Consider the following 12,751-nt stretch of genomic DNA (forward strand, 5'->3'; position numbering starts at 1 on the left):
CTACCACACTCCACATCACATTAGATATAGAAGTGACACTCCCACCTGCAGCTCTTCATATCACTGTAACTATATGAGACTCAGTTTCAGTCACAACATGGATATTATCATCACTAAACAAAGTCTCCTCAGACTCTCAGTCTTTTTGCTGTGGACTTCAGGTAATTAACAATCAAATCAACTGTGGTCTCTGGTTTATAAATACAAGTTTAAATGAAATTATTTTTGTCATGGTTGCTGGATATAAAGGTTTGCATGTGGTGACCTCTGCTGTTGAACACACAGGTTTAACTGATGGAAGTGATGTTAACCAGGTCCCCACGCTGTGGATAAAACAGGGTGAAAATGCAACAATACACTGCAGCCACACCAAGGGTGGTTCCTATACCCGGATGTACTGGTACAGACAGCTGCCTGGACAAACTATGAAACAAATCGTGTACACAGCACTCGGCATAACAGAGCATGACTTTGGAGATTTCAGCAAAGAGAAATTCTCAGCCACTAAAGCCTGAATGCTGAGACTGGAACATTCACAGTAAAGAATGTGGAGCCTGGAGATAAAGGCTTGTATTTCTGTGCTGTAAGTGAACACAGTGATACAGACACATGTGAGACCTGAACAAAAACTCCAGGGTACTTCTGATTGCAAAACTATTACCTTCATGTACTGTAGGGGGACCTCGAGTACCACAGATTCTCACAGTTACACTTTGATCACACACACCACATAATATATGACGCTCCACCTGCAGCTCTTCATATCTCTGTAACTACACTGACAGTTATGTGTGTGACTCTGACTGTTCTGAACATGGAAATTATCAAACATGGTCTCATCAGCTTGTTTCTATTTCTGCTCTGGAACAAAGGTAAAGTACAAAAAGATGAGCACACTGCATTAATCTGATTTCATCTTCTATCAGAGGGATAACAAGCAAAAGTTTATAATGAATGTAAATGTTCTGCTGAATGTGAGTTAAAACCTTTGTTGTTGTACACATAGGTTTAACTGATGGAAGTGATGTCACCCAGACCTCCATACTGTGGATAAAACAGGGTGAAAATGCAGCAATGAACTGCAGCCACACCAAGGGTGATTTATACTTTCAGATGTACTGGTACAGACAGCTGCCTGGAGAAACAATGAAACTAATTGTGTTCACCAGAACAGGCAACAGCAATCACGACTTTGGAGATTTCAGCAAAGACAAATTCTCAGCCACTAAACCTAATGCTGAGACTGGGACATTCACAGTGAAGAATGTGGAGCTCGGAGATAAAGGCTTGTATTTCTGTGCTGTAAGTGAACACAGTGATACAGACACATGTGAGAGCTGAACAAAAATCCCAGCGCACTACTGTTAGCAAATACACTGACTATTAAACTAAAGTTATTACTCAAACTGCAGAACATCAAATCTAAAATGAGATTTGTTGACATTGTAAAATCAGTTTCTGAGATTATAATTATTATTTTTTTGTACTTAACAAAATTTGACTGTAGTGCTAATTAAAGTATATGTGATAAACTACTGTTATTTGAGACAAAGAAGCATGTATGGACCATTTAAAACAATTATGACCCAACAGAGAAAAACTAGCATACAATATGAACTATCCAAGAAGGGCTGAGTCAATGGCAACTGGTCTTGGTTGTGGATACTTGAAGATATTTCACCTCTCATTCAAGAGGCCTCCAACTGCCCTTGACGCAACCCTTCTTGGATAACCTTGACCATCATGACTGAGAATCTCCACAGACGTAGACTATGAACTCATGTAATCATAATTATTGGAAAGTCTCTTGAGATGCCTCCACAGTCCCTCATGGGATCAAATGAAGTATTCAGAACACTGAGATACAAAGTAGTTGTAAGTTCTATTTCTCTAAGCTGTCATCTGAAAATTAAATATTATAAACACTAGCCAAACACATTTAACTCTAGAGTAAAATCATCCAAAATCATGTGACACTTCCATGAACTCACATAACCATCAGCCACAGTGTGAGTGATGTCTTTACTGAGGCAACCTGCAGTATTCTTCACACCAGCAGGGGGAGACAAACCTCAACAAATGAAGTGAGGCTAACAAGCGACATGTCCATTGACTACAGTATCAAGATAACACTGCTGATAAAGTTAAAGCTGTGTCTCTCTGACACCTCCTCTTCTCATTACTCTGTAACAGTGATGAGCTCTGGTCCACAGGTGCTGATCTGAACTTCTCAAACATGATCTTCATGCTGTTTATATTTTGTTTTCTTCATTTGCCAGGAAATGAGGGTGAGTAGAAAAACAAGAAAACTCCAGAGTGAGTCAATGCAACGTTCATGATTTCTGTATTTAAAATCTCATCTGTTTTTTTTCCCCACAGGTGCCTCTGACACCAAACGTGTCGACCAGACACCTCCTGTCATCATTAAGAAAACTGGTGAATCTGTTACCAGTGAGATCAAATGTTCACACAGCATAACAAGTTATAATACTATTCTCTGGTACAAACAAGAAGGACAAAGAGCTCTAAAGCTTCTGGGATATGTGTTTACAACAACTGCAACTTCTGAGGATGATGTGAAAGGAAAAATCAGCTTTGATGGAGATGGCAGAAAACAGTCAAGCCTCACTATTTCCAATCTTTCATCAAATGACAGTGGTGTGTATTTCTGTGCTGCCAGTTAGCACAGTGCTGCAGATTCCACTCAAGTCAATACAAAAACCCTCAAGTCAATACCAAGAGTCAGACAGACAAGATGATCAGGCTCCTGAACACCTGCAGCCTCCATCTGAACCAAGACTTTGAAGATTTTATTGCCTGTTCTGACACAATTCAACCTCTTCTGACACTACACTGTTTATGAAGTTTGAAATAAAGTTTGTTTTTATTGTATTATGTATTGTGATTATGAACTTTTCTCATGCAGGAATGATAAAATTAAATAAAGTTGCAACTGGCAGTTACTTTAATTATTGATTAATTACTGATTATTTTTATAGTTAACTTAAACTGCATTGAAAGAACAAATGTTTCAAATTCCATTTCTAGTGACACATATTGCTGTCCATAGACCTCCACCAACACTTAACTACACTTCAAATGTCAGTGTAGATTTGTATGAGGCAGCTCACAGGATCACTTCACACAATGCAATGACACTCCCACCTGCAGCTCTTCATATCACTGTAACTATATGAGACTCAGTTTGAGTCACAACATGGATATTATCATCACTAAACAAAGTCTCCTCAGACTCTCAGTCTTTTTGCTGTGGACTTCAGGTAATTAACAATCAAATCAACTGTGGTCTCTGGTTTATAAATACAAGTTTAAATGAAATTATTTTTGTCATGATTGCTGGATATAAAGGTTTGCATGTGGTGACCTCTGCTGTTGAACCCACAGGTTTAACTGATGGAAGTGATGTTAACCAGGTCCCCACGCTGTGGATAAAACAGGGTGAAAATGCAACAATACACTGCAGCCAAACCAAAGGTGCAGGCTACATCCAGATGTACTGGTACAGACAGCTGCCTGGACAAACTATGAAACAAATCGTGTACACAATATCCTCCAATAAGAACGATCACGACTTTGGAGATTTCAGCAAAGAGAAATTTTCAGCCACTAAGCCTGATGCTGAGACTGGGACATTCACAGTGAAGAATGTGGAGCCTGGAGATAAAGGCTTGTATTTCTGTGCTGTAAGTGAACACAGTGATACAGACACATGTGAAAGCTGAACAAAAACTCCAGGGTACTTCTGATTGCAAAACTATTACCTTCATGTACTGTAGGGGGACCTCGAGTACCACAGATTCTCACAGTTACACTTTGATCACACACCACATAATAAATAATACTCCACCTGCAGCTCTTCATATCTCTGTAACTACACTGACAGTTATGTGTGTGACTCTGACTTTCTGAACATGGAAATTATCAAACATGGTCTCATCAGCTTGTTTCTATTTCTGCTCTGGAACAAAGGTAAAGTTTTCTCAGCCACCAAACCTGATACTGAGACTAGGACATTCACAGTGAAGCACGTGGATCCAGAAGATAAAGGATTGTATTTCTGTGCTGTGATTCAGCTCCACAGTGGCACAGTTAACTGGCAAGACAACATTCTTCACACCTGCAGGGGGAGACAAACCTCAACAAATGAAGTGAGGCTACCAACCTACACGTCCATTGACTACAGTATCAAGATAACGCTGCTGATAAAGTTAAAGCTATGTCTCTCTGACACCTCCTCTTCTCATTACTCTGTAACAGTGATGAGCTCTGGTCCACAGGTGCTGAATCAACACGGCCTGAAAGGAAAGCTGATGGTGGAGTCTACCATCTGAACTTCTCAAACATGATCTTCATGCTGTTTATATTTTGTTTTCTTCATTTGCCAGGAAATGAGGGTGAGTAGAAAAACAAGAAAACTCCAGAGTGAGTCAATGCAACGTTCATGATTTCTGTATTTAAAATCTCATCTGTTTTTTTTTCCCCACAGGTGCCTCTGACACCAAACGTGTCGACCAGACACCTCCTGTCATCATTAAGAAAACTGGTGAATCTGTTACCAGTGAGATCAAATGTTCACACAGCATACAAAATCATGATGTGATTCTCTGGTACAAACAAGATGAACATGGATTAAAGCTTCTGGGATACCTAAATCTGGACAGGCTATATCCTGAGGACGATGTAAAAGGAAAAATCAGCTTCGATGGAGATGGCAGCAAACAATCAAGTCTCACAATTTCCAGTCTTCTGTCAAATGATGGTGGTGTGTATTTCTGTGCTGCCAGATACCACAGTAATACAGACTCCACTCAAGTCAATACAAAAACCCTCAAGTCAATACCAAGAGTCAGACAGACAAGATGATCAGGCTCCTGAACACCTGCAGCCTCCATCTGAACCAAGACTTTGAAGATTTTATTGCCTGTTCTGACACAATTCAACCTCTTCTGACACTACACTGTTTATGAAGTTTGAAATAAAGTTTGTTTTTATTGTATTATGTATTGTGATTATGAACTTTTCTCATGCAGGAATGATAAAATTAAATAAAGTTGCAACTGGCAGTTACTTTAATTATTGATTAATTACTGATTATTTTTATAGTAAACTTAAACTGCATTGAAAGAACAAATGTTTCAAATTCCATTTCTAGTGACACATATTGCTGTCCATAGACCTCCACCAACACTTAACTACACTTCAAATGTCAGTGTAGATTTGTATGAGGCAGCTCACAGGATCACTTCACACAATGCAATGACACTCCCACCTGCAGCTCTTCATATCTCTGTAACTACACTGACAGTTATGTGTGTGACTCTGATGTTCTGAACATGGAAATTATCAAACATAGTCTCATCAGCTTGTTTCTATTTCTGCTCTGGAACAAAGGTAAAGTTTTCTCAGCCACCAAACCTGATGCTGAGACTAGGACATTCACCGTGAAGCACGTGGATCCAGAAGATAAAGGATTGTATTTCTGTGCTGTGATTCAGCTCCACAGTGGCACAGTTAACTGGCAAGACAACATTCTTCACACCTGCAGGGGGAGACAAACCTCAACAAATGAAGTGAGGCTACCAACCTACACGTCCATTGACTACAGTATCAAGATAACACTGCTGATAAAGTTAAAGCTATGTCTCTCTGACACCTCCTCTTCTCATTACTCTGTAACAGTGATGAGCTCTGGTCCACAGGTGCTGAATCAACACGGCCTGAAAGGAAAGCTGATGGTGGAGTCTACCATCTGAACTTCTCAAACATGATCTTCATGCTGTTTATATTTTGTTTTCTTCATTTGCCAGGAAATGAGGGTGAGTAGAAAAACAAGAAAACTCCAGAGTGAGTCAATGCAACGTTCATGATTTCTGTATTTAAAATCTCATCTGTTTTTTTTTCCCCACAGGTGCCTCTGACACCAAACGTGTCGACCAGACACCTCCTGTCATCATTAAGAAAACTGGTGAATCTGTTACCAGTGAGATCAAATGTTCACACAGCATACAAAATCATGATGTGATTCTCTGGTACAAACAAGATGAACATGGATTAAAGCTTCTGGGATACCTAAATCTGGACAGCCCATATCCTGAGGACGATGTAAAAGGAAAAATCAGCTTCGACGGAGATGGCAGAAAACAGTCAAGTCTCACAATTTCCAATCTTCTGTCAAGTGATGGTGGTGTGTATTTCTGTGCTGCCAGATACCACAGTAATACAGACTCCACTCAAGTCAATACAAAAACCCTCAAGTCAATACCAAGAGTCAGACAGACAAGATGATCAGGCTCCTGAACACCTGCAGCCTCCATCTGAACCAAGACTTTGAAGATGTTTTCTTCTGTTCTGACAATTTTCTGACCTCCTCTGACACTACACTATCTGTGAAATAAAGTTTGTTGTTTGCAGTCATCATCGGGCTATAAAATTATGAAAATGTGTGTCATAAGTTCCCAGAGTCTAAGGATGTCTTCAAGAAACAGTTTACTGTCATAGAGGACTAAAACAAATATTCACATTTGTGAAACTGAAAGTGGTGTGTTTTGCCACATTTGTTTGAAATTATCAAAGTAGTTGCAAATTAATTTCCTGTCAATCAAATAAGTGATGTATGGACTAATTGCTGCACATCTGATGATAAAGCTGTGTGAACTAACAAGAGTCTCAGAGTTGACATTGTCTTTCCACTGCAGTCTGTTTCAGGTGGAACTAGTGACTGAGAAAAAATCCCTGTGAAGAAATTCATGTGGTCTGACTTGATCACATTTTATAATTTTTCCTTATGAAATACAGGATGATCGTTCATCTGCTGTTCTGAGAAAGTCTTTAAATGCGTATATCACAAAGCACACTGTAGCATCAAATCTGGCTTCCTCAGCTCGTCATTGTTACTGATCTAAAGTACAAGTATTCTACCAGAGAGTATTGTCCTGTAGGGGGACCTCCTTTACCAGTTTTACTGCACTTCAAATGTCAGTGTAGATTTGTATGAGGCAGCTCACAGGATCACTTCACACAATGCAATGACACTCCCACCTGCAGCTCTTCATATCACTGTAACTATATGAGACTCAGTTTCAGTCACAACATGGATATTATCATCACTAAACAAAGTCTCCTCAGACTCTCAGTCTTTTTGCTGTGGACTTCAGGTAATTAACAATCAAATCAACTTTGGTCTCTGGTTTACATTTCAAGATTTTGGTGGTGATATCAGAGTATTACATGAATTAAGAAAAAAATCTGCTGCTGTAATATTTATTGTTGTGCACACAGGTCTTATTGCTGGGACTGATGTCACCCAGACACCCATACTGTGGATAAAACGTGGTGAAAATGCAGAAATGAACTGCAGCCACACCAAGGGTGATTTATACTCCCAGATGTACTGGTACAGACAGCTGCCTGGAGAAACTATGAAACTAATTGTGTTCACCAGAACAGCCACACCAAATCACGACTTTGGAGATTTCAGCAAAGACAAATTCTCAGCCACTAAACCTGATGCTAAGAGTGGAACATTCACAGTGAAGGATCTGGTGCCAGAGGATAAAGGCTTGTATTTCTGTGCTGTGGCGCAACACAGCGATACAGACACATGTGAGAGCTGAACAAAAACCCCAGCACACAGTTCCCATGACAGTCACCAAAACTAATTATCTCATGTACAGTAGGGGGACCTCAAGTACCACAGATTCTCACAGTTACACTTTGATCACACACCACACAATATATGATATTCTCACCTGCAGCTCTTCATATTTGATACAGCAGCAAACAGGATCATAGAATGTCACACAAGATTTTGACACATCCACCTGCAGCCCTTCATATATCTGTGACTACACTGACATTTGAGGCTCTAACCTTCAGAAGATGGATATTATCAATCCTGAGCTCATCTTGCTTTTACTTCTGTTTTGGACATCAGGTAAAGTAGAGGGAAAAAACATCTCACTGTATTACTGTCTGCAACTATTATTATTTCAGGGATGACAGCAGAAGATGACAATGATTTAAAAGCTGTCAAAAAATTCACATGGTAACCTTTAATGTTACACACACAGGTCAAACTGATGGAGGTGATGTCACCCAGCCCTCAATACTGTGGAAGAGAAAAGGGTGACAATGCAACCATACATTGCAGCCACACCAAGGGTGATTATTATTACCAGATATACTGGTACAGACAGCTGCCAGGAGAAAGAGTGAAACTAACTGTGCATACAGAACTTGGCAGAGAAGATCATGACTTTGGAGATTACAGCACACAGAAATTTTCAGCCACCAAACCCGATGCTCACAGCGGGACGCTCACAGTGAAGAATCTGGTGCCAGAGGACAAAGGCTTGTATTTCTGTGCTGTGTGTCAGGGACCACAGTGGCACAGCTACATTGCAATACTGCTCAAAAACCCCTGTAACCGAGCTTCTCTTAATCCTGTCTTGGATGTTAACATCGTGCAACACTGCAAAACCTCAGTTGGTGAAATCTTTTTCAAGCATCATGACAAATTAATCTTTTTGCCAACTGCCAACTAGGACATCTGGGCTAAGCTGTTATTATTCATGACAAAGAGGCATGTTTGTACCCTCCACATGAATATGATTTTATATTCATTGTCAAGTCCCTGATTAACAAAAGTAGAACAATGCCTAAAAAGAAAATGGATAAATAATGTAAAGAGAGATTTAAATGTGTCTGTGTAACATATATCAGTAAAGGACATCACTGAAGGACTCCCACAAACTGCTGCACTGAACTGAAATTAACACCAGAAGCAGAAGTTTTTTGTAATTTCTGTAGGAAAAAAAAAATTTCCGTCTGAAAGCACAGACTGTATTTTTCACACCTGCAGGGGGAGACAAACTTCTGTGAATAGAATGAGTTTTAACAACTTGTGCACTCCCTAAGATAAGAGTATCACAGTGCTCTGAAGTGAAGAGCTGTGATGTAGATGTCTGACACCTCCCCTGTTTGTTATCTTGTAACAGTGATGTGCTCTCATCCACAGGAGCTGACCTGAAAGGAACAGAAGGCTGGTACTAGAGTCTCTCTAAATGTGTTTAACATGATCCTCATGGTTTTCATATTTTGTTTCCTTCATCTGCCAGAGAATAAGGGTGAGTATTACGAGCAGAGGAAGATGCTGTGCACAGATAATAATTTCAGTATTTAAATCTCATCTGTTTTTTTGTCTTTTTTGTTTTTCCACAGGTGCCTCTGACACCAAACGTGTCGACCAGACACCTCCTTACATCATTAAGAGAGCTGGTGAATCTGTTGACAGTGAGATCAACTGTGCACACAGCATAAAAAGTTATGATCGAATTCTCTGGTACAAACAAGATGAACACAAAGCTTTCAAGTACTTGGGATATCTAAATCTGAACAACCCATTCCCTGAGAATGATGTGAAAGGAAAAATCAGCTTTGATGGAGATGGCAGCAAACAGTCAGACCTCACTATTTCCAATCTTTCATCAAATGACAGTGGTGTGTATTTCTGTGCTGCCAGTTAGCACAGTGCTGCAGATTCCACTCAAGTCAAGACAAAAACCCTCAAGTCAATACCAAGAGTCAGACAGACAAGATGATCAGGCTCCTGAACACCTGCAGCCTCCATCTGAACCAAGACTTTGAAGATTTTATCTCTTGTTTCGACACATTTTTGACCCTGTCTGAGGTCACGATGTAGGCCCACAGTTCAACAATATGTAGTCACTGTAATTCTTGGATGTGCAGATCATACTGTTTAGACTGATAAAAGCCAGACACTCAATATCACTCTGCTTCCTACAGCCTGTTTTAGGTCCACCTTCTGATAAAGAAATCTTAATGTGAAGACTCTCTTTTACTCACATTCTAGTGCTGTCTAGTCTCTCTGATACCTTCTATCTTCTATTTTAAGATCATCACAAAATACATCAGAAAATCTGTCTTTCTCAGCCTTGTCGGTGTTAATGACCTGAGTGTTGTTTAGGGTAGTAATGAACTGTAGGGGGACCTACAGTATCAGTTATGTACACACAGACAGGTAATTTGAATGTGACACTCCCACTTTCAACTCATGTCTCTGTCTCTGTAACCAGAGAGACTCAGGTAGTTTCTATCTTAACAGAACATGGATATTACCATCACTAAACAAGGCCTCCTCATACTGTCAGTCTTTCTTCTGTGGACTACAGGTAATTAGTAAAAAAAATTAACTGTATAATATTACAAGTTTACATTAGATTACTATTACTATTTCATGTGTGTAGCTCTTTTATTGCAAATGTTTCTTGGATAACAACCAAATCCAAAATGTTTTCAAGTGGTAACTTTAGCTATTAAACACACAGGTCTTATTGATGGGAGTGATGTCAACCAGACACCCATACTGTGGAGAAAACAGGGTGACGATGCAACAATACACTGCAACCACACCAAGGGTGTTAACTACAACCAGATGTACTGGTACAGACAGCTGCCTGGAGAAACTATGAAACTAATTGTGTTCACAACAACAACCAAAAACGACTTTGGAGATTTCAGCAAAGACAAATTCTCAGCCACTAAGCCTGATGTTGAGACCGGGACATTCACAGTAAAGAATCTGGTGCCAGAAGATAAAGGCTTGTATTTCTGTGCTGTAAGTGAACACAGTGATACAGACACATGTGAGAGCTGAACAAAAACCTCAGTGCACTGTTTGCACAACTGTTACCAAATATCTCATGTACTGTAGGGGGACCTCAGGTACCACAAATACTCCAAGTTACATTCTGGTTCACCATGAGGCTAGACATCACACATGTCACACCCTGCAGTGACACTCCCACCCACAACTCTGTATATCTCTGTAACTACACTGACAGTTATGAGACTGTGACTTTGATAACATGGACGTGATAAAACATGGCTGCTTCAGCTCTTTGATATTTCTGCTTTGGATGAAAGGTGATGAAAAGAAACTGCTGCTTTACAGAGTTAACCTTTTATTTTAAGGATGAGAGCAGAAGGTGACATTGGTTTTTCAAAATGGTTTACTTTAGATTTTCACTGTTAATCTCATTGTTATACACACAGGTCTTGTTGATGGGAGTGATGTCAACCAGACACCCATACTGTGGAGAAAACAGGGTGACGATGCAACAATACACTGCAACCACACCAAGAGTGTTGACTACAGCCAGATGTACTGGTACAGACAGCTGCCAGGAGAGACAATGAAACTAATTGTGTTCACAACAACAACCAAAAATGACTTTGGAGATTTCAGCAAAGACAAATTCTCAGCCACTAAGCCTGATGTTGAGACCGGAACATTCACAGTGAAGAATCTGGTGCCAGAGGATAAAGGCTTGTATTTCTGTGCCGTGAGTAAACACAGTGATCACAGACACATGTGAGAGCTGAACAAAAACCTCAGTGCACTGTTTGAACAACTGTTAATAAAACCTTTAACCTCCTGAACAGTAGGGGGACCTCGAGCATAATCACAGAGCATTTTCCAGCAGTGACACTCCCATCTGCAACCCTTCATCTCTCTGTTATAACATCACTCCTCCCATCACAGACTGACAGTGACTCTGGTCTCTAAGTTCATTTTGCTCAGAACACAATAATGATCTCAGCTGGTCTGATCAAAGTCTCTGCAGCTCTGCTCTGTGTTGTAGGTACTGTACATTATGATGCTGATGACTGAGAGATCTCTTTGACCATCTTGTAGCAGACTGATAAATTCATCATAATGATTTAATTATAGATCATTCTGTCTGCATAACAAAGCAGAGTCATTGGTGGTTAGCATTGTTGTTCTTTTTTCACCCCTGCAGGTCTAAGTGATGGGAGTGATGTCACCCAAACCCCTCTGTTGTGGAAGAACGAGGGTCAGTCTGCTACAATAGACTGCAGTCACACTAAGGATGCTAGCTACTTCCAGATGTACTGGTACAGACAGCTGCCAGGGGAGATGATGAAGCAAATTGTTTTCACAACTACAACTCCACCACATAAATATGAGAGTGGCTTTAGTGAGGACAAATTTCCAGCAAAGAAGAACGATGCTCAGACTGGATCTTTGACTGTGGAGAAGCTGCTGCATAATGACAGTGGAGTGTATTTCTGTGCTGTGAGTAAACACAGTGATACAGGTGATTTAGACAGCTGTACAAATACTCAACTGTCAGTGTCACAGTGAATAGAAGATAAGGGTCTCTTTGATGGACTACAGAGGGAGCTCTAGACTGAAAATTTTTAATTGCCATTTTGGTTGTCATTCAGAATCACTTTTAATAGTGACTGTGTGACCTTTGTGTTGCAAATATAATGTTCCTCAGTGTCCATCAGTGATAATTCTACAATAAACATGAAATGACGGGCAGTAAATACAGAAATTGTAACATCATATGTACTCTGTATGATCATGACACAGTTTTGCAGAGTTGCTGTTTGATTTTGTTATATTGTTAATTATTTTCCTGTTGGTTTAATACAGGATAAATTCTATTTTCATCCATATTTTAATTCCATTAACATTTTCCTTCCTAATTTTGGCAGTAAAGTGACAGTGCTGTAAAAGCCATGGAAACAGTGGTTTGACAAAATAACCTGAACTAAATTTGAAGCACTGACAACATTCTCACAAAATCAAACTAAAAAAATTCACTGCTTCTTCCATTAAAACTCAACTGCGAAACTGAGACTCAGCAGTGACAAACAAATTATACTTCTTTCTCTCCTG

The 12,751-nt window shown here is 39.8% G+C and overlaps 2 gene segments (V, D, J or C); both read left to right on the forward strand.

Moving 5' to 3' along the window:
* The first annotated feature begins 8,982 nt into the window (after positions 1–8,982).
* Positions 8,983–9,576, forward strand: LOC108896406 (Ig heavy chain V region 93G7-like). The segment is given in 2 exon segments: positions 8,983–9,146; positions 9,241–9,576. Coding segments are annotated over 2 exon segments (357 nt in total).
* Positions 9,577–11,587: 2,011 nt separating this feature from the next.
* On the forward strand, positions 11,588–12,208 carry LOC108896405 (T cell receptor beta variable 29-1-like). The segment is given in 2 exon segments: positions 11,588–11,684; positions 11,844–12,208. Coding segments are annotated over 2 exon segments (417 nt in total).
* The last annotated feature ends 543 nt before the right edge of the window (positions 12,209–12,751 follow it).

The sequence above is a fragment of the Lates calcarifer genome, linkage group LG19, assembly GCF_001640805.2.
Source record: "Lates calcarifer isolate ASB-BC8 linkage group LG19, TLL_Latcal_v3, whole genome shotgun sequence".
In the NCBI taxonomy this organism is placed as follows: Eukaryota; Metazoa; Chordata; class Actinopteri; family Centropomidae; genus Lates; species Lates calcarifer.